The 24,549-nt window shown below is 49.5% G+C and overlaps 2 protein-coding genes across 2 annotated transcripts in view; both read left to right on the forward strand.

The window, feature by feature from the left end:
• The window catches only part of LOC119399281 (WW domain-binding protein 2), an 89,755-nt gene that overhangs the window by 60,399 nt on the left and 4,807 nt on the right, over window positions 1–24,549 (forward strand). Inside the window, exons 4-5 of the mRNA XM_037666098.1 lie at window positions 1,314–1,406; window positions 18,658–18,807. Of these exons, the coding sequence (XP_037522026.1) occupies window positions 1,314–1,406; window positions 18,658–18,807 (243 nt within the window). The remainder of the gene's footprint in view (window positions 1–1,313; window positions 1,407–18,657; window positions 18,808–24,549) is intronic.
• Window positions 20,400–21,211, forward strand: LOC125759231 (tigger transposable element-derived protein 4-like). Its single transcript, XM_049417636.1, has one exon. The coding sequence runs from the start codon at window positions 20,562–20,564 to the stop codon at window positions 21,105–21,107; it is 546 nt and encodes a 181-aa protein (XP_049273593.1). The 5' UTR covers window positions 20,400–20,561; the 3' UTR covers window positions 21,108–21,211.

A 24,549-nucleotide genomic window follows, 5' to 3' on the forward strand; every position in this document is an offset into this window, starting at 1 on the left:
AAGAAATGCTTTAAATAAATCCTGTTTGCACGCACATGAGGCCAGCTTTCTCGCCCAAACAAATCGTTTGATCACAGCAGGCTACCCCCAGCATGGCATCACTTCAGTAGCTGAAGAACTTTTAAGGACAGTCAAAAGGAACATGCACAAATTCCCAGGTGATACCAATGATCGCATCAACCAGCAACGCATCTCTGTTATCCCATATATACACGACATACCACACCGTCTCAAGGAGGTAGCCAGCAAGGCGGACATACGGGTAGTTTTTTCCGCACCGAACAAACTTTCGAGGCTTTGTAAGGCAAGCTACAAAAAGGTCAGCTACTCATGCGTCACCAAACATCGAAATCCTTTCGTTTCGTGTCGAAAAGGCGTCGTGTACTCTTTCCCACTGTCATTGTGAAAAGAAATACATCGGACAAACAGGCAGGTGCCTGAATAACAGACTTCGTGAGCATTTTAACAGTTCTCGGAATATAGCAGCCGGTCATCTTAGTCAGCATTGTAAAGCCTGTGGTTGTGAACCTTCACTTGATAATTGCATCGTAATCGGCACTAGCAACAATAAGACAACCCGTGAGATTATTGAGGCAGTGGAAATCTCGAAAGCGGGAGCTTCTTGTATCAGCACAGCCATCGATTGACCTAACAGAGAGTTTGCATTCTTAAACAAAACGCAGTGGCGTGGCTCCGCACGTGTCAAGTGCTTTAATCAGCCTTCTGCTGGTCCCAAGTTTTCATCGCATTTGATTTTGCTTTGTTGGCCCAGCCAGGACTCTAAGTGCCTGTGCGCACTGTTCAACTTATATGTTTCGCCTCTGTTGAATAAACATTCTGTTGGAAGTAAGCGCATCGTCCAGTCGTCACTTTCTTTGTCAGTGTTTTTTTTTGTGCGCTATATGTTTCACCATGTGAACATTGTCAATTAAAAAGTAAGTATTACGCATATCTGAGGCGCAACATCAATACTACGTAAGAGTTAGGTGATGTGTTCCTTTAGTAGAAAGTATATAGATACGTAATTCTGAAGACCATAGTATTTGTTAGGCTGTGCCGAATATGCTAGTGTTTTTTGGGCTGCACTGAAAATGTGACTCTGTGAGCCAGATGCGGCGATTCAACATAGAGGAGGAGGAGGACTGATGTAGTAGGGCCGGCAGAAGACTATCGTCTTTCAACAACATTTGTAATGAAGCATGCAGATACGCGGCCAATTTTTTCTATTGTGTCTTTGTGTGGTGCGCACAAAGTTTCCACCATGCAGCCAAAGCAGCTGGCCCGTTTTTTCGTCTGATGTGTTTGTTGTGCAGGGAACTGGACGGGCAAGTGCACCTTCAAGCTGAAGTTTATGAAGGGAGGTGCGATTGAGTTTGGCCAGGCCATGATGGAGGCTGGAAAGACGGGTGAGTGCCCTGCTGTTTTATTCCACTTGTTACCAATTTTCAGATGCTCATACTCAGACAAATCCGGCATCAAAACATAAACCAATAATCCAAATAAAAACTGTACACTCGGAAATGCAAATATACAGATATGTAAGATTAAACTTGCTACAGAAATACCACCAGAGCAATCACTAAGTTCATTGGAAAGCTAGTTGAATTCAGTCTTTCAGCAACTCCTCTGTTACATTTTACTCTGGAACACATTTGTAGTCTGGCAACACTGGCCTTTTCAAGTTGGTCTTACTTGTTTCTATAGAGTTAACATAACAGAAGAAAAGCTGGGCCAATGAAGCAGCGAGCACAAGACTACTGACATGTTGGTACAGTGGCATTGCTTCCCGCAGGGGCATCTGCGCAAGCAGGGGTTTGGTGTGTAGCGACACCACGGACTCGAGCTAACAGGGAGTTTTGACCCCTTCCCGCACACAATGCCTGCTGCGCGTGGTTTTGCTGTATCCGGGGTAAAGGGGATCCTGGGGATTGAGCCGATGCCGGGTGATTGGACCTTCCCCTTAGGTACCGGCCTCTCGTAGACAGCAGCCCTGGGCTGACCCACCCAGGGGAAAGTCACCTTTTCCTGTATCTTCTCCCCTCATCTTCGTCTTTCTCTCTCACTTCAGATCTTTTCTTTCCTCTCTTCTGTCTTCCTTTTACTTCCATTTTTCTGGTGGCAAGGATTGGTTATCCCTGTGTCGGATAACACACCTGGTTTACTGATATTTGGTTATAGCAATGATGTACTGCTGATGTGTATGCATGTTCCCTTTGCCATGTTGTCACGTCCCCTTGTTGGGTGGCAGGCATCATTGCCGAACATACATTATCTGTGCGTTGGGATCAGCCTGCCCTCCACTTCCTGATCGTCCCCCTCCAAAGAGGTAGTGCACCAAAGGAGCACCAAACATTTTCTCTAAAACAAAAAAGTTTCCGCAAGTTCCATGTTTTGCATAGTGAAGACCCGGAGAAGACCGTTCGGGCATTTCACTATTCCTCGTGACAAAATCTCTTTCTGAAGCAATAGGTGCTGCATACAAGGCAACAAATATGGCTTCTGGTGACTTGCTGCTGGAGCTGTGTGACCCTACACAGTACAGCAAGCTCTTCAACCTCGTAGCATTGGGAAAGGTTCCAGCTTCTATTAGTACTCCTCACCGGTCACTGAACACAGTCCGTGGCGTAAGATCGGATGAAGATCTCTTGGAACTCACTGAGGCAGAACTTTTTGAAGGATGGAAAGAGGAATATGTGATTAATGTGCAAAGAATTAAGATAAGACGTGAAAAGAAAGAAATTTTAACAAAGCATCTTATCCTGACCTTTGCGATGAACAACCAACCAGAGTTTATTCAGACAGGCTACATCCAGATTTGTGTCAGACCATATGTTCCCAGTACCCGCCGGTGTTATAAATGCCAAAGGTTCGGCCACGGCTCACAGAGCTGCCGCGGCCGGCTGACGTGCGCTAAATGCGCTGCAAATGACCATGCAGCAGACAGCTGCCAGGATGAACTTCACTGTGCCAACTGCAACGGCGGGCACCCCGCTTACTCGGGGTCATGGCCCAAGTGGAAACTAGAGAAAGAAATAATATTCTTGAAGAAAAAAACAACATATCGTTCAAAGAAGCACGTCAGCGTTGCTCTATTCTTAAAGGCAGATCTTATGCCAATGCGGCGTCTCAGGGGACTTCACCGCTACAGCCAAAGGCGGCTGCTCATTACACGGCCAGTGAACCGGCAGTCCCGCCATTAGCCCCCGCGGGGGGAACAGTCGTAACTGCCCCACCCTCCCCGCACTCATCGGCCACTGCAGTGGCTCCTGCTAGCGCTAGTAAGAACCACCGCAACCCGGACCCTAAAGCAATCCCGTCGACCTCCGGGTTGGAGGGGGGGGGGGGCAAAGGTCTCATCGTTCGCGGCAAGACTTTTGTGAAAAATGTCCCGCTTGCAAGAGCGCTTGTCCGGTGCCTCTCAAGAGGTAATGGACACAACACCAAGCCCGTCAACGCTACCAGCGCCTTTGGAGCGGCGCGACTCTAGCAACCGCTCCAAAAAAGATAAATCCCACATTACAGTGCCTGGGAAGGGCCCTGTGAGCTAAGCAACTCTATCTCCCCTACACACAGCACAAATTCACTATAAATACGGATATAATGCTACAATGGAATGTCAGAAGTCTTATCAGTAACCTCGATGATGTCCAGGAGCTTTTATATGAACTTAGTCCTAAAGTGCTGTGTATGCAACAGACACACTTAAACTCTAAACACACGAACATTCTCCATCACTATGCTGTTTTTCGTAAAGATCATGACGATGGTGCTGTAGCATCTGGTGGTGTAGCCATTATACAGTAGAACCTCGTTGATATGTTTCCGAAAAAAACACTGAAAATAAACATATGGTCTGGGAAAACGTACGATCCGAATCCATTAAAGATTGAGGCTGACAAGCCCATATTGAGGTGCAAGAGCAAAAAACATTTATTTTTCAAAAAACATGGAGAGACTTTGATTTTCGAACTCCTGGCATCTCGCTGGCAGCCAGAGGTCAGCCAGCTAGTTTCGGTCCTGACAGGAAATAACATCATGGTCACGTGTGTTGAAATCCCGAGACAACCCGAATATTGCAAAATCGAACTCTGGGACAACCAACGGAAACGTAAAGAAACGCTACCACCGTGTCAGCAGACGAAACTTTGCGCCGCATGAGCGTCGGTTCTTTCTGCATTTCCACTTGGAAATATGGGGCTAGGTTTGCCGAAGAGCGGCAGTGATATTCTCGAGCATAGACATTTGGGATACGATCACGTACGTTCGCAAGATCACGTGCGACTCGCCCCGTCCATGAAGAAAACTGCCGCCCTGCTAAAGGCTTAACAAGCTGAGATCTTCCCAGTGCACATAATAATCGCGGTACAACACGATTTGCGAAATCTCGCAAAAGTGATAAGCGTCCCTGAAAGCGACAGCTGCTCGCGGCTATCGCATACTACGTCGCACACTCGCGCTGCTCATTTTGCGTTCTGTCTTAACTTGAGACATGCGCTGGCACGTTCGCCGCCGCTCGTAATCGCACCATCTCACATGGCGGAAGGGGCTTTAAAAGATGGCGCCTGGCGTAATGGCAACCGAAGGTGAAGTCTTCAAGCGCCCGCATTGCGATCCGTCGAGTCCTCACAAAGGTGGCGGCGAGCGCGCATCATCTCTTTTGGCGTCTGATAACCAGAAGCCTCCCAGATATTGTTAAAGTATGTACCAACAGGCCCAGCAACAGATTCTACCAGATATCTTCGAGAACAAATTTTTTCTGGCAGCTTCTGACGACCCGCTGGTAGGCAGAATTGTCCAGCTAGAGAAAAACGAACGCCGGCTGGAATTTCGCCACGTGATGGGCTGAGCAACCCGAAAATGAACGCGCTCGGGAGAAAAGTGTGGGTATAGTGCCTGGAATTGTGTGGGGGAAATTATCGGCCATATTCACTGGGCACAATGGCAGCGTTGCTATGGTTATGTGTCGCGGCGTGTTGTGCAGCGGCGGCGATGCGGCGGCGGCATGTGCGTTTTCGTAGTACCGAACCGTGGCGGACTGGAGGAGCGATAGCCTCCATTCTTTGGGCTGCACTGTTAGTTCCTTCGGTTGTTGTTGCAGCCATGGTGTCTGAACAAAGGTGTGTGGAACAAGTGTACATCTATGTACCGTGCTACGGATGAAGGATTTGCAATGCTCAGCAAAATCGTGCCAAGTGCTACAGAAAATACTCTTTTTTTTTTTTTTTTAAGCCGCTTGAAAATTTTGACGGCCAGCGTCGCCGCCTGCCTTAGGGTCGGTGTGTAGTTGACACAGAGCAGCGATCGAGCACTTCGGAGAAAACGCCGAGGGGACAATTGAGCAAAGCAGAGAAAGTGCGGATAGGGGAAAGGCACTGTGGAGAAGTCGCCGCCACCACCACGCGGCGGTTGTCTGCCACTTCGCTCTTCACAAGTACACGAGAGGGCCCTTTTTGCACACACCTGAATGACAGTTTCCGAGTACAAAACATATCATACGACTGCAGTTTTCCGTGGTGCTGAACGTTGCTGCCGAATAATCGTATTTTTGGGGAACGTATTAACCGGAATGTGTTACACACAGCTGTATTGGGTTATTTTTAATTTTCGCGATTTCGAGCGTAGGAGCCGGGAAATCGTACTAAGTGGGAACATGTCAACGAGGTTCTACTGTAGTTGATAAACATGTAGCATTTCGATGTGTGCAACTACGAACAGACCTAGAAGCAGTGGCCGTTTGAGCTGTAATTTAAAATAAACTCATCACCCTTTGCTCCCTGTACATACCACCACATTATCAGCTTCACAAACACAATTTAGAATCACTAATCGCGGAACTCCCAGAGCCCTGCATGATTTTCAGAGATTTCAGTGCCCACAATAGTTTGGGGGGCGATTCTCGTTGCGATGCATGAGGTCGCCTTATTGAACAATTTCTCTTTTCCTCTGGAGCATGTTTACTGATTGAAAAGGAACCCACATATTATAACCTTTCTAATAAAACGCGTTCTTCAATAGATCTCAGTATCGTATCCCCAACTCTCTAACCTTAACTTAAATAGTAAGTGATTAAAAATCCTTATGGGAGTGACCACTTCCCCGTACTGCTTAAAAAGAAGGAGAGATTGAATTCCCACCACAGGCTCCTCGGTGGAAGGTCGATAGAGCTGATTGGGAGCAGTTCCAAACTCTCAGTAGTATCTCATGGGATGACTTACCTGGGTTAAGCGTTGAGGCTGCTGTTGAGTATTTTACAGCTTTCCTGGTCGACGTTGTGTTGAAATGTATCCCTGGAACAAATAGTCTGGCTTGCAAACGACGTGCCCCGTGGTGGAATGGTGAATGCCGAAAAGCATGCAAAAGGCAAAACAGATCGTGGAGGCTACTCCGAGATTCCCCGACAGTGGTGGATCTAATGAATTTCAAACATATAAAATCTCAAGAAAGGAGGACGTGCCGGCAGGCTCGCAGGGAGAGTTGGAGTAAGTTTTTATCAGGGGTCAACTCGTACACAGACGAGGCTATAGTCTTGAACATGGTCAATAAAGTGAGAGTGCGAGAAACATATACACTTCCGTTGGTAAACACACAAGGCGACACCTTGGAAGATCAAGCAAACTTCCTGGGTGCGCAATTTGAAAATGTGTTGAGTTCATCGCACTACTCTGAAACTTTCCAACGGCACAAAATAATAATAGAAAAACAGAAACTACAACGAAAATGTGCGAAAGCACGAGGCATACAATGAGCCTTTCTGCCTAGCTGAGCTGCAGGCATCTCCGAACTGCTGCAATAAATCCGCCCCAGGTTCCGACCGTGTATTATACAAAATGTTAAAACACCTACCCTCCATAAACAAAAAACCCTCCTTTCTCTCTACAATGCTGTATGGTCTTCCGGTGAAATCCCCTCTGGCTGGAAAGAAGCTATAGTAATTCCTATTCTGAAAAAGGGCAAGGATCCATCTTTGGTCTCAAATTACCGTATATACTCACATAATGATCGCACTTTTTTTTCAAAAAAATTGACGCCAACTTCGGGGTGCGATCATTACGCGGGGTAAATTTTCCGTGAAACAATATTCTGAGCACCGAAAACGCAAAGAAGTCGCTAATCTGAATTCTTACGATAGCTATCATGAACATAACCAAAAATAAAAGTACAGTAAGGCTTACCTTTGTAATAAAATGCACGCATTACGCAGGAGCTACATGCATGGAACACTGCCCTTTTATTTTTGAACTCTCTGACCCCCTAACGTTCATTCTGAGTCCGAAGCGTCACTGGCGTCAGTGTCGTCGCCGCACGATTCCCTGTCGGAATCGGCAGTGTCTTCACTGTCCCACAGACGGTCATCTTCTGTCCCGTCGAGCGCGTTGGAAATGCCAGTCTTCTTAAAGCTCTTGATGACCACCTCGTCGGAAATGGTACTCCACGCTTCGAGAATCCATGAGCACAGGACTTCCATGGAGGGTCTCCTGATTTTGCCACTTGGCGTGAAATCGTGGTCGCCCGCCGCCATCCACTCTGCGTACAGCCTCCGGACGTTGTCCTTGAACAGTTTGTTCAGTGACACGTCCAGAGGCTGTAGCAGCGAAGTTAGACCCCCAGGCATCACTGCGATTTCCGTGCGCCGCTCCTTCAGCTCGGTACGGACACTGTCAACGAGATGGCCCCGGAAGCTGTCCAGCACAAGAAGTGAAGGAAGCAGAAGCGCTCCTGCTCTTCGCCCCCAAACCGTCTTGATCCGATCGTCCATGAGGTCTGCCGTCATCCACCCTTTTGCTTGAGCGCGGATGTGGATGCCACGGTGAAAGTTTCCCTTCGGAATTGTTTTCCGCTTCAGAATCACGTACGGCGGCAGCTTCCGCCCGTCTGCCGTCACTGCGAGCATCACGGTGCACCGCTGCTTCTCCGCACCACACGTTTTCACGAGCACACTTCGAGCACCTTTCTCGTTCACAGTAGTGCTTCGAGGCATGTCAAACGTCAACGGCGTTTGGTCGGCGTTGCCTATCTGTGACAGCAGGAAACCGTTCTTCTGGCGTATCCTCGTGACGAACCTGTGAAAATCAATCACTTTGTCTTCGTACGTGGATGGAAGTCGCTGGCACAACGACGTCCGCCGCCTCAGCGACAGTCCATTCCGCCGCATGAAGCGTGTCGTCCAGCCGGAACTGGCGCGGAAGTCCTTTGTGGCTATTCCAAGCCTCTGGGAAACTGTGCGTGCCTGTGTCCGTACCATGTCTAACGACACGGCACAACCGTCTTTGCGCATGTCCCTCACGTATTCGAGGACTGCCTTTTCGATGTCAGGGAACTTGCCCGTTTTGGGTCCGCGGAAAGCCCGGCGCGTGCTGTTCGTAGCCATGAGCTTCTCGCGCTGTTTTTTCCAATATCGGATCCAGATTTCGTTGACGCCGAAATGTCTGCCGGCAGCACGGTTTCCGTGCTCTAGCGCGTAATCAAGCGCCTTCAGCTTGAACGCGGCAGTAAAGCTCGCATACCGCCCCATGGTGAAACGGTGCTTCAACAGACGATCACAAAGCACAGCCAAAAAAACGTGGTGTCGAGTGACGCCGTGACGAGCGACTGGGATGGCGGCGACACGGCTTTTTCAGGAATTATGGGAATGCGTCGGCAGCTTGTTGCTGCGGGATGACAACAGGTCGACCAACAGGCGGCCGCCGCTGTAACAGTGCGGGATAGCAAAACAAACATGGCGGCCCACAGAGCGAAGCGACCGCATTTTTTTTTTCTTCTTTTCATCAGTCACGGTGGTTGTGAGTACGTCACGCGCGTCAAAACAGTCTCTTCTGTCTAAATAAGGAATGCTTTCATTTAAATCAGTAAATTTATGGCATTAGCGTAGTGATGCCTGCTTTCAGATCACAGAAACAAAGATGGGCGCGTTCAGCTGCCACAGACATAAAACACATGGCGGGAATTCAGTGAAAACTGCGGCATTTGCCTTTACTGCAATCCTAAATGGCACGTTTCCACCAACGGTGGGCAAAAATTACGAATATGTTTGGTGCGTGCAGTTCACTTGGCGAGTTTGGAAGAGTTATTAATGCAACATTCAACAGATAAACGTGATGATCATCGGCTAGACTTGGCACACGACATATCGATGCGGCAAGTTCGGGGTGCGATCATTACGCGGGGAAAAAGAAAAATCGAATTTAGACGACAAAATTTAGGGGTGTGATCATTACGCGAGTGCGATCATTACGCGAGTAAATACGGTACAGGCCTATAGCCCTAACGAGCTGCCTCTGTAAATTGTTCGAAAAAATGTTAAACTGCTGGCTACTACACTTCGTAGAATCAAACAAACTGCTTGACTTGTGTCAGTTCAGTTATTGAGAGCGCCAATCGACAATCAACCACCTCATACAAATCGAGGCACACATTCGTGAAGCTTTCGTTCACAAGCAACATTTTCTATCGGTATTCCTTGATATGGAGATGGCCTAAGATACTACATGGCGGATCAGAATCCTCAGAGACCTTTCAGAATTAGGTACTGTATTTACTCTAATCTAAGCCGATGATTTTTTTTTCGAAAAAACGATGTGCGAAGGGGGGGGGGTGTCGGCTTAGATTCGAGTACCATGATTTGACGACAGCCGCCACCTACCTAAAGGCCAGGCCGCGCTAGCGACATCGCGGCTCACCATGCGCCGATCTTGGGCTACCGTATGCAGACGGCTCTGCATGCACGAGCGAGGCTCATTTTCACAACATCCTACGTAGCTGCATGGTGACGAGGTCGCTCCGGCTCAGTGGCAGAGTGGTGGTTGGTCCCCATGGCTACTTAGGCCAACCGCGTCATCTGCTTCATACTGTCCATTTTTCCGAAATCTCGCTGTCCCATGTTCATGCTGCGAGGGTCGTCGAGCCGGTGAGATTTCACGCCGGCAAAGGTGGATTGGGTCATGTGTGTTGTGTCAGCTGGCGGTGTCCGACGGTGAGGGCCCGACGACTGGACGCGGGACATAACGCACGCCGGCATGGCCCGCGACATGAGCAGTAGAAGTGAGCAAGTGCGGAGCCCGCGGAAGCCCGACAAAGACTGAGCTGGCCAGCAGCCGTTTATTCCATAGAGTTAATATACTGACTCTGGAGGAAAAGCTCCTCATAGGGCCCATGCATTGAAACCTATAACTGCATAGGTTCCGTCATGATGGAACAAAATGAACGTGGCCAGACCCTGAGATGCTCGCTATATTTGACGGTAGTAATCAGTTTTAATCTACAAACCTAAACCAGCTACGCGCTGTTCAGGGAGCAAAGCCGTGTGTTAGTGTAGCATTGTCTGTGCAGCTGGCACGATTGATAACAGTCAACATTTCCACCTGTTTGTGCGTGGTTTTTAGTAGGCACACCCTACCAGTAATGCATAACGAATAGAGTTTCCCCGCTCGGTGGCAGAAGGGTCACTTGACGGATTCGCAGCTCTAAGAAAAGTGTGTAGGCCGTGGTCACGCGGTGCTTCGACTTGCAGTGACGAGACACCCGTATCCACATTCTTTGTCAGCTCATTGCTGCAGTACTTTTCAGCGCAGAGTGCCATAAAGCAGAAAAATGTCCATTGCAGGATGCAGCGGCGAACGTGGTTGGGACGTCACCCGAAAGCTTGAATCAAAACTAAAGATACACGGCACACGAAATTTTATCGCCGTTAAAAAGACTAAAAAAAAACTTCGGTTGCGCCTAGTTGGTACATAACTTTCAGTGCTTGTCTCATATCTTCTTTGCAGTCCGTTCTGGTTTGCACTGAAGCTTTCAGCTTGAAAGAAAAAATGGCTGTCACATGAAGTCGAGTGGTACGTGGCAACAGAAAACGCACACAACGGGACACTATGACAACTACAAGATACACGACGTAAACGAAGTTACATGGGTTTTAACATGACGCGCAAATCAGTGCATTCGACCACGAGCCCTCTCTCGAGTGTTGGCGTTGATACGGTGGCGCCATCTAGTAAACCAGCCTGCAAACGCTCCTTTCCGCGCAAAGTAAATTGCATAGATAGCCGTCGTATTCTTTCGTAAAAGTACTCAAAGTAAACACAACAATATCCGTGCGTTTTTAATCGTAAAAGTATCCAAAATAAACACAAAACAATATCCGCACGTTTTTAATTGTGCAAATACTTCTTTAGGATTGATATGTGATGGCAAGAATGACAACGTTCCAAGATGTCAGCGTTCTTGTGGTTAGCGGTCTCGCGGCCCAGCTTTTCCTCTAGAGTCAGTATATTAACTCTATGGTTTATTCGAACTACACACAACGGACGCATGCAATCACGTGTGCCATTACAGACGACATCTGTTGACATTACTGCACACTAACGCGCACTCAGTGCACGCGCCATTTACTATACCACATCACCCCCCCCCCCTCGGCAAAGTAAGCAATCTCACAGGGTAACACTGAAGCCAGTCCCAGGATCCACACTAAGGGTAACACTGAAGCAAGTCCCAGGATCCACCTTAGAATGCTCTCAGCACACGAGCGGCGTGGATGAGATCAGTTCGCGCACACCCATAATGGGCACTAACACAACACACACGATGTGAAACGAAAAGACAACGGAGCAAGACCGCTGCAACACTTTCACTGAAGCTTGGAAGGAGCCAATGATCCCGATGCACTGATCGGAGAAGTTCCGCAAGTCAGCTACAGCTTTGGACAGGCTGTGCTGTTTGCTGAAATGACGCTAAAAGTCTTCTTCAGTCATCAAGGACACAGATGCTCCGGTAACCACCAGTAGTTGCAGGGTAACACCATCGACCACTGCGTGGACGACTAAGTCTTCTCTGGACGAGGTGCTATGTCAGCACGTATGACGAAGGACGATCCGAAGATAACACTGACGAGGTTGAAGATAAGTTCAACTGTGTGGAGGCCTGCTGTTCCAGTACGACGTCGACAACTCCCCTCGAAGAAACGCGCTGTACAGGGGCAGTCTTGCGGCACATCGACTCGAAATGTCCCCCAGTGTCGCATGTATTGCAACGTCGACTTCGGTCTAGACAATTTCGAAAACTTCACTGGTGCCATCTGCTCCCGCAGCGGTCACACGATTGAGGCTGAAAGTCGCCATCTTTGCTTGCCGGAACTTCAGTGACGTTGTGGCCTCCCAGAAGTGTTGACATGACGTCACGGCCTCCCCGCCTGCCCCGGCCATTTTTTCTTCGCAAGCCGCCATATTGGGCGCCTTGCCCTACGGCTTGAACACGTTCAGGTTGACTGGGAGCAAACGCTTGGTTGGCCCACGACACCGCCTCGAGTGTCCAACCGATTTCTTCTGCCTTTTCTAAGGACAACTCTTCCCCGTATGCCAGCAGCTTCTCCCGCACCCGCAAGTTGGACGAGCCGTGGATAATCTGGCCGCGGACGCGTTCCGCGTACGTCAGTCCAAACTTGCATCGTACGGCTTTCTCCTTCAGAACGGTCACGCAGTCCAGGAAGCTCTCTCCGGGGAGTTGATGCCGACTTGTGACGTTCAACTAGCGGGTTGGTGGATGCTGTGAAAAGCCGGTCAAGCTGCTTGACCAGGCTGTCAAACTTCGAAGCGGTGGGAGCCGAAGAATTGGGGTCAGACGCCGCGTTGCTTCGAGTCGTTCGGGCTTCTTCCTGTTCTGCTGGCGCAAAATATTTCCTCTGTCCTTCCTGTCCCAGCAGGCTGATGAGCGCCGACGCTTGACGCGCGTCGTTCCAGTCGCTGCCGCCAGCTGCCTCGAGGTGGGTGGGTTCTTTCTGCCGCGGCCGGAACCGAGGCGAAGAACATCCTCGTCGCCTTGTTGTTGTGTTGGCGGGCGGTGTCCGACGGCGAGGTCCCGATGACTGCACGCGAGACGCGACGTGCGCCGCCACGGCCCGCGACACGAGCAGTAGGAGCGAGCGAGTCCGGAGCCTGTGGAAGCCCGACAAAGACTGAGCCAGCCAGCGGCCGTTTAAGTGCGAGACAGACTGTACGATTTTCCATGCGGTGCGACGTCCTACCCGGCGGTGCGGCAGCCAGAATGGTGGCTGTCCGATGCTATGAAAGGTCACCACTCCAGCTGCCTCACCGCCGCGTCGGCGTCGCATCGCATGGAAAATCGTACCGTCTGTCTCGGCCTTTATTCGAACTACACACAACGGACACGTGTGCACATGCAATTGGCTGCATATAATCACGTGTGCCGTTACAGACGACATCTGTTGACATTACTACACACTAACGCGCACTCAGTGCACACGCCATTTATAGATGGCGCCACTACACCACAACGTGATTACGGCACCGGCGAATGCCACACAGCCTCTCTCCTCCTGTCGCGTGACGCGGTGGTGGCAGAGGCGCGAGCGTGGAGTTGGTCAGTTTTGTGGAAGCGATCGCGCAGTGTACCATATTTTCCGGTGTGTAAGATGCGCCTTTGTATAAGACGCACCCCGCAGTTTTCGCAAGTTTTTATGATAAAATTAATATATAAGACGCACCTACATTCACTCACTTTCCGCAAAGAAACTTCATAATGTGCAGTTGAGCGGGGTTTGTTGTCGGGAGTTCTCCATTTCGATGGGTTGCGGGATCTTGGAGGAAAATAGGAGTCATTGCGGGGTGCACTCGTTGGCGTCAGTCAATATTCGGGTCAAGAGACGGAGCAGGCGACAGGGAAACTGCGATTGGCAATTTCTTGCCGCACGACGGCCTGAATAACAGAGACCGCGGCGGGGTGCTTGGACAGCGGCTTGGTCAAAGGGAGGTGTGTGGAAGGGCGCTAGACTTGCCGCTTGAAGCTCCTGTCAAACGATGCGCGTCGCATTCTCCTTAAAGGGTGGTTGTGGCGCCGAAATCAGAGCACGTTGATGTGACAGCCTTTTTCGGTAGCCGAGCGAATTGAGGCACAACGCGGCGGCTTTTGGCCCTTTCGAAGCGACGGCATTCCTTAATGATGAAGTCGATGGTCGACACATTTGTGTAGACCAGCAGATTGAAAGCGTCGTCCGCGATGCCTTTGAGTACATGGCCCACCCTGTCAACCTCGGACATTTGCTCGTCCACTTTTCGGCATAGCACGAGTACGCCCTGAATGTACGAGACGTACGACTCGGTCGATGACTCGACACGGGTGGCAAGTTCTTTTCGTGCTGCCATTCGGCGACCAGACGGGTCCCCAAAGATGTCGCGTAGTCGCTCCTTGAAAATTTCCCAGCTGGTGAGCTCGGTCTCATGGGTCTCGAACCAGACACGCGGGGTGCCTCCCAAGTAGAAGATTACGTTTGCAAGCATCATGGTGGGGTCCCATCAGTGAGTTTGGTTAACACGCTAGTGAAGTTCGTGTGTCCCTTTCTCCGGTGTGAACCGAGAAAGCCGGCTCTCGTATGTCGCTGATGAGAGGAGACTTAGACTGGGTAAAATGCAGTTCGTTTATTCCGATGCGCACTCGGCGCGTTCCGAAATTCGTCTCTCCCCGACCCTCCCTCCAGGTCTCTTAAAACACTGCTGCACGGGGTCTTCACAAGTTCAGGCACGGCACTCTCGAGCGGAGGTCACGTTCCCACGGTTCGAGCACGGCGAGCACAACACCGCAGTCGTCGGGTCATTTAGCTCGGCAGAGCCGCAGTCCGTGGTGAGCACTTGAAGTCGTAAATCTGAGCTCCGAGCTCGTTGAGCAGACGCTCGCTGCCGTCGCTGTCCGAGTCCCCCGCAATGGCTTGCGCCCACCGCACGGTCGTACGAGGCGCTGACGGAGATGTTCCGGCCAACACCACCACGCGTTTCCGCAGGCGCGCTTCCAGGAAAACGCCGCCGAAGCCAGCTGATATACGTGCCGACCCCCGGCATTCGCCCGCAGCTCGGTTTTGTTTATACGAGCCGCAGGCGCCGCATTGCTCCGTCCGACAACGCTCGTACATGCTGAGCCAGTAGTAACATCAAGGCCAGCTTGGGCGGAAAATGTACCGGGGTCGCGGGGGTGGGACACCGTAAGGTACGTTGTGGTTGGCGCCGCAGCTGTAGACGGAGACGGGCGGTTGTCAGTGGTAGCCATGGCCGGAAACTGGACGGTGAGGCCGCTGCGAAGCTTCGTGGTTGTCACGAGGTTAGTCAACCAATAAGCTTTCGTGTAGGTTCGGATACATACAACTCGATGACAAAACCGACATCGAGAAAAGGGACACTAGACCGTTTGTGCACAGAAAAATAAAAAAACAACTGAATATATTTTAATAAACTAGATAAAAAGAAAGAAATAGGAGAAAACACAAACAAAGCATGCAAATGAGGGGAGAAATTAACTGAACTAGTCAAACAACCGCGACATGCTAAGTGTGCATAAGTTCAGCATATGCGAGAAGCGACGGTCACCGTTCAGCAGCGGCACTCGTGCAGACGTCGAGGGTTGATGAGGCGAGATGCATTCAAGGTAGACCTGAGGTACAAGCGTCGCTCAGTCGAAGGTAGTGTTGGGAGAACCAGGGTCAGCGCCCTTTCAGCGTTCGTCCTCCGACGCTGGGACATGGAACCGGATACTGGACGAGCCTGGCCAACGCCAGACGAAGAACAGCCTGGCCACCGCCAGACGATGAGAAGCCTGGCCAACGCCAGATGACAAGCAGCCTGACCAACACCAGACGATGGTTGACGCTCGGGTACACGGCCAGGTGGGAGCCCGCAGCGGCCTTGCCTCAGGAACTCAGCCGCCACCCCCGCGCCATGGTCGCCTGCTTGCCTCCGCCGCGTCCCGGCCACGTCTGCCCCGTTCTTCCTTCGGGCTTCTTCCAAACCAGCGTGGGGGCCTCTCATTGGTCGGAACTTCACGCGCCCCGTCTGCCCATTGTTTCCTTCGCCGAATACACCGCGAAAGCGCGCGTCCACACAATCGGTCGTCGTCGTCTTTCCCGCGCCGGTGCACTCGTGCACTTTTCAAACCACACACTGGTTGCACTCGCACACTTCACACAACACGCACTTCACTTATCACAACATGCCCCTTTTTCGAAAAGTTCTTTTCAACGGAAAAAACTGCAGGATGCGTGTTTCGCCACACAGGATACGTTGAGTTTGCACAAACACATGCACACTTGTATCACTGTAAGAAGTCTTAATGAGCTAAAATATTTACAGTAAGTACACCTCGATGGTCCGCAATCAAAATCCAAAAGGAGCAACCGATTATTTGAATTCGACACTGAAGTTATAGCGTCCCAAACAAGCCGAACAGCCCTGATCACCTGGCTAGAGAAAAGAAACTGACGCCCTTGGATTAATTTTCCACCGTAGGCTCGTCTGTACCTAAACCTGTGAAGTATCGGATTCTCATCCACCAAATTGCTAGCGTCAATACAGGAATGTCTGCATCCCAGTCGGTGGCGTTGTTTCCAGGCGCACCAACGCAGGAGCGTTTGAACGGCTGCTTCCATCACGAGAATGCCTTGCTTCGGCCCATTAGCTTCTAATGGTTCAGAAACCTTAAAAGAAGTGACTTGTGCAGCCCAAGACGCCATAGAGCAAAAGTCGGCTTCCTTACTGCTCCAATACCAAAGAACTGGTGAAATAGTGCTTTCTTGGGGATCACTTTGTACCAGTCCAGAGTCTTGTTCTTCAAGACTACTGACCCTTCCATCTGCGTCATCTTGCCGGCCCTCGTCATCACATTGTGCTGACGGAGCTTTCGACTCAGCTCTCCGTTTTTCGACCATTGCTTCTACACTCTGCTTTAATTGTCCCACACAAATCGGTTGTGCATTTACTCGAGACGTTACTCTCACTCTCTTTTTGGAAAGCTTACTTATATGGTTCTCGACCATATCCGTACCATCCACTCTCGTGGCCTGTGTTAGACGTGACTCTGCGGCGACCGACTTGCTTCCTGCACTGCTTCCGCGCAGAGCTATGTTGCATGCAGAAGCACACATTGTTGGGCTAGTCGGTTCATGTTCTTTCGGAAGCCACGGAAGTGGCTATTTCGCGCAAAGAAAACACAAGGGGAGGGTTAAGGGGAGCGCAAACTTTCGACTGTTTATTCCATATTTATTGCAGTAGTATATATATATGCAAACGCATGCGCAGAAAGCGAGGCAAACAACGAACAGATAACATTTTGTGCAATGCAATACAGAGGTATAGACATGCGCAAAAGGGCAGGCTCACAACAATCAGATACCATCTTAATCACAACCTGCGATGCAAGAACATGCTCTCTGCCTGCGAAAGGAACAATGAAGTGTCACTAATGCATAATAAACCTCGTGCTTTTATGTGAAAAGCTTCCAACAGCTCCCGAGCAGTGGTGTCCCTGCTTCTCCCAAGAATCTGAATTTTATGCAGATACGGCTCACACTTGTGGGAATTGCAGTGGGCCGGCAAATGTGCCCCATCTTTACCTTTTAGTGACAGCTCGTGTTCAGCTCGTGTTGTTGTTTACGAATTTCCGCTCTCCTGCGGCAAGACATATGTCGGCCAGAGGGAAAGGTGCGTGAATGAGCGTGCGCGGGAACACGAGCTGTCACTAAAAGGTAAAGATGGGGCACATTTGCCGGCCCACTGCAATGAGTGTGCACGTACCAGTATCTGGGGGATATAAAGAGTGGACTGACGCAATAAATAATGTCAGTTGAGAGTAGCGCTGTGTTCTGTCTTCTTTCTTGTGGCGTCGTTTTTTGTGCTAAAAAAGCACTATGGAATAGGAGAGGAACCCGTTGACATAGTCCATGGATCCTGGTTTTGCAGTTTTTGTAAGAGAGCACCCTCTCACAGGGTCTTCCTGCCAACTCTTTCGAGATGTGGGTGATCTTTTTGTCCTGCAGCAGTTGTTGGACACATCCAGCTGAGCGTATACGGTCCACTCCAGTCAGACCTGGACATGCCAGCGATTTACATACAGGCGCGTAGAAGGAACTGTAGTGTGCATGCGCAGAACAATTGTGCAGGCAGGGGAACGTAGAACACTCTCGCTCCGCTTGTGAAGTCACATGAGCGCTGCATGAAGGTGTGTCCAGTTGGTTTCGACGCCAGTTTGTAGCTAGCAGAGCTGATGGCGTCTCGACAAGACGAGCTTGTTAAAAACATGCAATCTACGCAGTTCTTTGCACTGGCTTGGGCCATTATCTCTGTGCAAAGTGGAGCGTAAGCGGCACTCAGCCAAAACTCTTTATTGTCTGCTGCACGCCTGGTGCTTCCAGGTCACGAATGGTGTGCACACTGCACTGTCGACATGATACTGCATTCTTGATAAGACAGTGGCCAGCACAGAACTCTTCAAGAAAGTGAATGCAAGCCAGCCAGAGGATGAGCTTTCTTTGCTCAAAACCACAAAAGGGTAGTGGACGCGACGAGAAAACGAGATACACAGAATGCAAACTAGGAGCTGTTTGTGGCAGTGATATGGAAGGAATAGTGTATACGTAGGCTTTCCTGGGCAGCCAGTGCCATCTAGCATTGCTGATCTTTGCCCGAGTGCCATCGAGAGAGCAGTGGCAAGCCATGCTGCTTCGATGACCTCGTGTGCACAAGTTGTTCTCTTCCTTCCAGCACTGGATGGCAGTGCATGCCCTGGAAGGCATGTATGCACCAAGAAACTCCCCCGAGAACTGTTTTTGTGGGTGTGCACACATCAGAGAGTGTACTAGGCTCTGCCTCATTTGCATATTCCCTGCAGCATCCCAGCATGCGGCTGGAATGGCTCCCCCGCCGTACTTCCCGCCTCCGGGTCCCTACTACTGCCCCCCTCCGCCTGCGTACACGCCAGGCCAAGGGGTGGACTACGGCTTCAACATTCCCTACAATGTGTTTCCCGACGCACCTCCAGGTGAGTGAGCGCTAAGTGAACAACAAGCAAGGTGAACAAAAGTGATGCACGCGTTAATAATTGACTCTGATGCAAAGAAACTAAACCATAAAAATACTGCATAACTTTATGCTTTATGCTTAGTTAAGAAGCGTGAAGGCTCATATTTAGGCATTGGGAAAATTCTTGCAAGTCACAAACAGTTTTTTGGACTAAATATTCGGAGCTTATTTTGCACTAAGAAACTAACTTAGTGTTTACTTGCGAGCTCTGAAAGGCAGTACACATTATGTATGCATCTCTGCACAAAACTTTGCCAGCTATGCGGGAGGATAGTTTTCAGTCATTATGCTTGCTGCACGTAAGAGCAATGTCACTAATTTTGGTTTCATCATGAAAGAATGTGATGTGCACAAGTGTACAGTTAAGAAGTGCGATTATCTGAACCAATTGATTCATTATGGGAACAGCACTAAAAAACAAAAACAAATGGACAAAACACAGGAACATTTAACGGCTTGTTTTTTGGACTAAAGTTTAATTTGAAAGATCAGCACCTGTTTGTGTTCTTTGCTTTTCCTATCTTTTGTCTTTTTTTTCTTGCTGTTCCCACATGGATACACATTTCATTTGCAGATGAATGGCTTGCCTCATTTCATGTTTATGTTGTATGGTTTCTTTTTCTCTCATTGCTTAAGGAGGAAGCTGCTTTTTAAGACAAGAAATACTAAAAAAAGAATTCCATTTTTCGAAAATTTCGTTGTTGTTATTCTCGGGCATAACCTCACCAATTTTTCATGCATCCTATAATATATTATCTGGCAACAGCCTTTTTTATCACATCAGTGACTGACAGAGCTTCTTTTCTTTCGGACTGTTTATTTTGTTTAGTATTTTTTTGCAACCTTACATTCTAGATACAAGCTTTTCTCAGCCTTGGAACACTCAATTTCGGTCTTTTTTGATGTGCTAAAAAGCTGAATGTTCAGAGATTGCTAAATGGCGGCAGCTGTGATGTTTGGAAGTCATAAATGTTTATAAATCACGAAGAAAAGAATGAGTACATTTTCAAGTGATGGCTTGCCAGCCTTTGTTCTAGGGAAGCTAGAACCATATTACTACACTTTTATTTTTCTTATTTTTTTTATTTTGGATGCCCTAAGGGCCCGGTGGGCATTACATAGGGGGGGGGGGATTAATTGGAAGTGAAAGATACAGTCACAATTCAGGCATACAGTAATTGAATACGTAATACAGTAAACCCTCGTTAACTCGAACTCGCTTATCTCGAAATCTCGGTTAAGTCGAAACTTTTTTTCGCCGTGCATTAACCTCCCATAGGTGCTATGTATTTGCCCCCTCTTATCTCGAAACGTTTTCCGGAGGGAACAGCGGATATCTCGAAATCTTGACCGGGAGGGCCGAAGGCAAAGTCCACTCCCAACAGGAAACGAGGGCTCCATGCGAACGCTTAGGTCTTACTATACGTGCCGAACGCGGTCGTGAAGGCCGAATTTGAAATTCCCGCGGACGCAGCCGTTTCCTATCAGCCTTGTCAAGCAACCGTGGTAGTGATCACATGTGCGCACCTGCGCGCGACTTATGCGCCGTGGGCGGCGTGTGCAAGCGTGGGCCAGTCAGTACGCAACCTAACCCTTGCATGTGCGAGCTGGTATTCTTTGTTTTCCCCGCGATCTGCGCACGACGCATCTTGAGTTCAGTTTTGCTGAGTAGTGAGTGGTGTGTGCAACGGACGCTTCCGAATATCGACCACGATGTCCCGCCCAAAGCAGTGCAAATCTCTGACGTTGGAGAGAAAAGTCGAGCTAATCAAGGAAGTAGAAAAGGCAGGTCGAAGCAAGTCGTGCATCGCCAAGGAATTCGGCATCCCTTTGTCAACCCTCTCGACAGTGCTCAAGAACAAACAAAAGGTTTTGGAAGGCTTCGAGCAAAGCTTCTCAAGCAAACGGAAGCGCGTTCGAGCGTCCAAATTCCCGGACGTCGAATCAGCACTTCTGTTGTGGCTCCAAAACGTTCGAGCAGCCAATCTTCCCGTGACAACCCAAATGATGATGGAAAAAGCAGACGCTTTGGCACTGCAGATGGGTCACGCGGACTTCAGCTGCAGCAATGGCTGGTTCGAGCGGTTTAAGAAGCGAAATAACGTGTCATCGAAGCCTATCCACGGCGAAAGCGGCATTGTCGACGAACAGGCTGCAGACGCATGGCGCAACCTACGCCTCGCCGAGCTGCAAAAGGAGTACGCGGACAAGGACATTTTTAACCTCGACGAAGCCGCTCTTTTACAAAATGCTGCCTAACCGCACATACACACCAAAAGGCGAAGCGTGCTCGGGCGCTAAGCAACGCAAAGACAGGATAACCATTCTTTTTGGTGCCAACGCTACCGGCGATGAAAAGCTGCCCCTCCTCATTATAGACGTCAGACTCTGGAGTTTCCAAGACGTGTGGCGCCACCTGTCGGAGAAGTATTGAGTAGTGCATAGACCGACTCTCTCGCACAGTTTGCTATGGGACGAGGTGCAACTAGCGAGTGCGAAACAACGATTGAGCTTAATATCGCGTGTGTTTGCGCATTTAGCACTCAGAACGAGAGCTGTGAATTGCTCTCCGCTAGTCGGACGCGCCACCGAACCGTCGTGAAGTGCTTGCTGGATCACTCGCCTGAACGACGGCGAAAACAGCAGCAGACGATACCCCTCCGTACGCTACGAAGAAACTCCGCAAAAGACGCACTGTTGCGTTGTGAATTGCCACGGACGTAAAAAACTGAATAACAACGTTCAGTTTTACCGATTTCCATAGTTGTCGTACGAAGAAGAAAGACGAGAGCGCTGGATACGGGCCGTTGCGAGCGTGTTGGGTAAGCGAAGTACCCGCGTTCTCCACAGCCGGTGGCATGAATGTGTGGCTCTGCTGTTGTTTTGCGTAGCCCTGATGCAAAACCGTGGTAACCTTGACTATGAAGCTCAGTAGAGGCTCTGACCGCGGTGCTTGTCGTGTAACACGAAGTGAGCAGCTAGAGGCAGACTGGAGACGCGTGATACGTACACCGCGACGAGTTGGTCGTCACAACACAGCATCGCGGACGTACGTTTTGAAGGCTCAGAGTTCTGGTTCTAACTAGCTAACAGCACCACGTGCGTCATACAAGTAAATCGCAGAATGTTGGTCGCGACCCCCTTCAGGTTTGTTTCGACCGTGTCCTCCGCTGTTGCCGTAGCTATCTCGGAGGCCACGGTTTTGCCTTTGGTTGTACCCCGTGAAAGTGGACATGCACGTATCCCCATTTGCAGTACATACAAACGGAAGACGACCATGAAGAGACCATTTGAGGATGCGTAATAAAACACTCCAATTGCACAGAAAGCGAGAGATGAATAAGGGAGAATGTAACTGAAAAGGCGAAAATCGCCGGAGCCATTCGTCCCTGATGAACCGAGTTTTGTACCACTGATCGTAAGATGCATAGCTAAGTAAATTGATCGTGTATGTAGGTACTTTATCGCTGTGGCATACGTATATACCCGATTTTAACGCATTTAGGCTCTAGAGAACGGATGTCGGAGGGCTTGCCTCGAACTCGGTGTCGTGTGATGCTCGCTTGTACTTGCGAGTTGCAGCGTGTGGTAATAGCTAAAACTAATTTTGCATTGTACTCGCAGTTCGCTTTGATCAGCTTCCTTTGTTTCTGAAGCGCGGATTGGCGGAAGAAGCTTTCCAGGTCCTTGATTTTGAGGAAACAGCGCCTCGACACCAACGAAAGAGGAGGGTTATATTGCGGCCTATGCACATTCGCTTGCGGACGGCTCTCTTTGCACTACCCAGTTAGTGCTAGGGCTACGATGAGGGCGCTGGTGGCGGTGTTTTTCGCAGCGCCGCCTGGGCAGAGTCTGACGTCTATTGGCAAGTCGCTTAATCCCAGGTGTTTCCGAAATGCGCAGCTCCCGAGGGATGTGACATACCGCGCCAATAAAACGGCCTGGATGACGGCGGCGCTTTTCGAAGAGCATGTCCGTGCGCTTGACCGGAAGATGGCAAAGGACGGTCGGAAAGTGTTGTTTGTTGTGGATAACTGCCCCGGTCACGGAAAAATCGACAACTTGGCGGCTGTTAGGCTGGAGTTCCTGCCGGCGAACATGACGTCCGTTCTCCAGCCAATGGATCAGGGAGTCATTGAGATTGCCCGCAAGTATTATAGGAAGAGCCTGCTGCACCGAATTCTGCTGTCATACGACAATGGGAAAAAGTATGAAATCGATCTGCTGGGTGCAATCAATCTGATGGCCGAAGCCTGGCGCCAACTACGCCCGCTGGCGATTGCTAACTGCTTCGCACATGCAGGGTTTTCTCGCGCCCCCGAATCGATCGAAGAAGACATTGGCGCAGAATTCAGCGGCTGTGATGAGCTGTGCAATGAAGTGCGCAAGGCAACTGGCTGCGTGAACGATACTGAAGACGGCGAGATGGCCTTTGAGGAGTATGCGCTCTACGAGGCGGACGTCCCCGTTACCGGAATGCTGTCGGACGCCGATATCGTTGAGATGGCCGTGAACGACGCAGAAGACCATGCAGACGAGGAAGAGCCCCGAGAAGTGCCTACGACGACAGAAACACGTAACGTGCTGCGCTTGCTCCGCAACAAGGTCGAATGCAGCGGTGGCGACCAACGGCTCATGCGATGTGTTGAGCAACTGGAGAACGCCTTTCTGGGACCGAACGCGAACGCGAAACAGGCGAGCATCACGCAGTTTTTGGTCCTCGGTAATAAATTTTTTTTTTCGCTCTGAATTCTTGTGCTTTACTACGGTTGCCGTCTCGTGCAGTGGAGCTTTTCCTGGCAGCACTGGCTTTTCTTTTACAGTGACCTGGGCAAACATTTTCGGCGTTTTGCTTAACTCGAAATACCGCTTATCTCGAAATTTTCCCTGGATTTTACGGCTTCGAGTTAACGAGGGATTACTGTACTATTAATACAATGCGAAAACGTCTAATTTGGAAGTGAGAGATACAGTTACAATTGAGGCATACAGTAAGTGAAAAGGTAATACTATCAACACAATACGAAAACGTAAAGATGATAATTCAGGCATACAGGAAAAAAGAAATAATATAAATACAATGCTAACCACATGATTAACAAATATCAGGCATACAGGAAAAAAATGAAATATTATTAATACAATGCAAACCACATGATTTACAAATATCAATGGTGTCGGGATGATTATTTTCCATGTTTGTACAATTTCTGAGATGATCACAATGAATGAATCCATGCGGTATAAGTACAATAAAAATGATTTATAAAAAGTGGTATCGTGCTCGAGAAACGAGTGGAGCGCTGACTGGAAGGACTGGTGATTGTTGATGGTGGCAATGCTAGATGGAAGTGAATTCTATTGATCTATTGAGAGTGCGAGAGGTGAATTGCAGTATTTATCGGTGTGAGAAAAAAATTGGTTTGACTTTATAGGCGTGGTCTAATCTAGAAGAGATGTGGTGCGCGGGATAAATGTGAGATCACGAAAAGGGCGTGCCGCTATGGTAGAGGGTGTGAAAGAAGGATAACCGGGCAAGTGTTCGGCGCAAGGCAAGTGAATGCTTATCAAGGGTGCTTTTTAGTTTTGTGACACTTTGAAATCGAGAATAAGATGGTAAGATGAACCGGGCTTCTTTGTTTTGGACCGCTTCGAGCTGATCTGTCCAGGTGATGTGATGGGGATGCCAAATAACAGATGC

Source organism: Rhipicephalus sanguineus, chromosome 7 (assembly GCF_013339695.2).
Source record: "Rhipicephalus sanguineus isolate Rsan-2018 chromosome 7, BIME_Rsan_1.4, whole genome shotgun sequence".
NCBI lineage: Eukaryota > Metazoa > Arthropoda > Arachnida > Ixodida > Ixodidae > Rhipicephalus > Rhipicephalus sanguineus.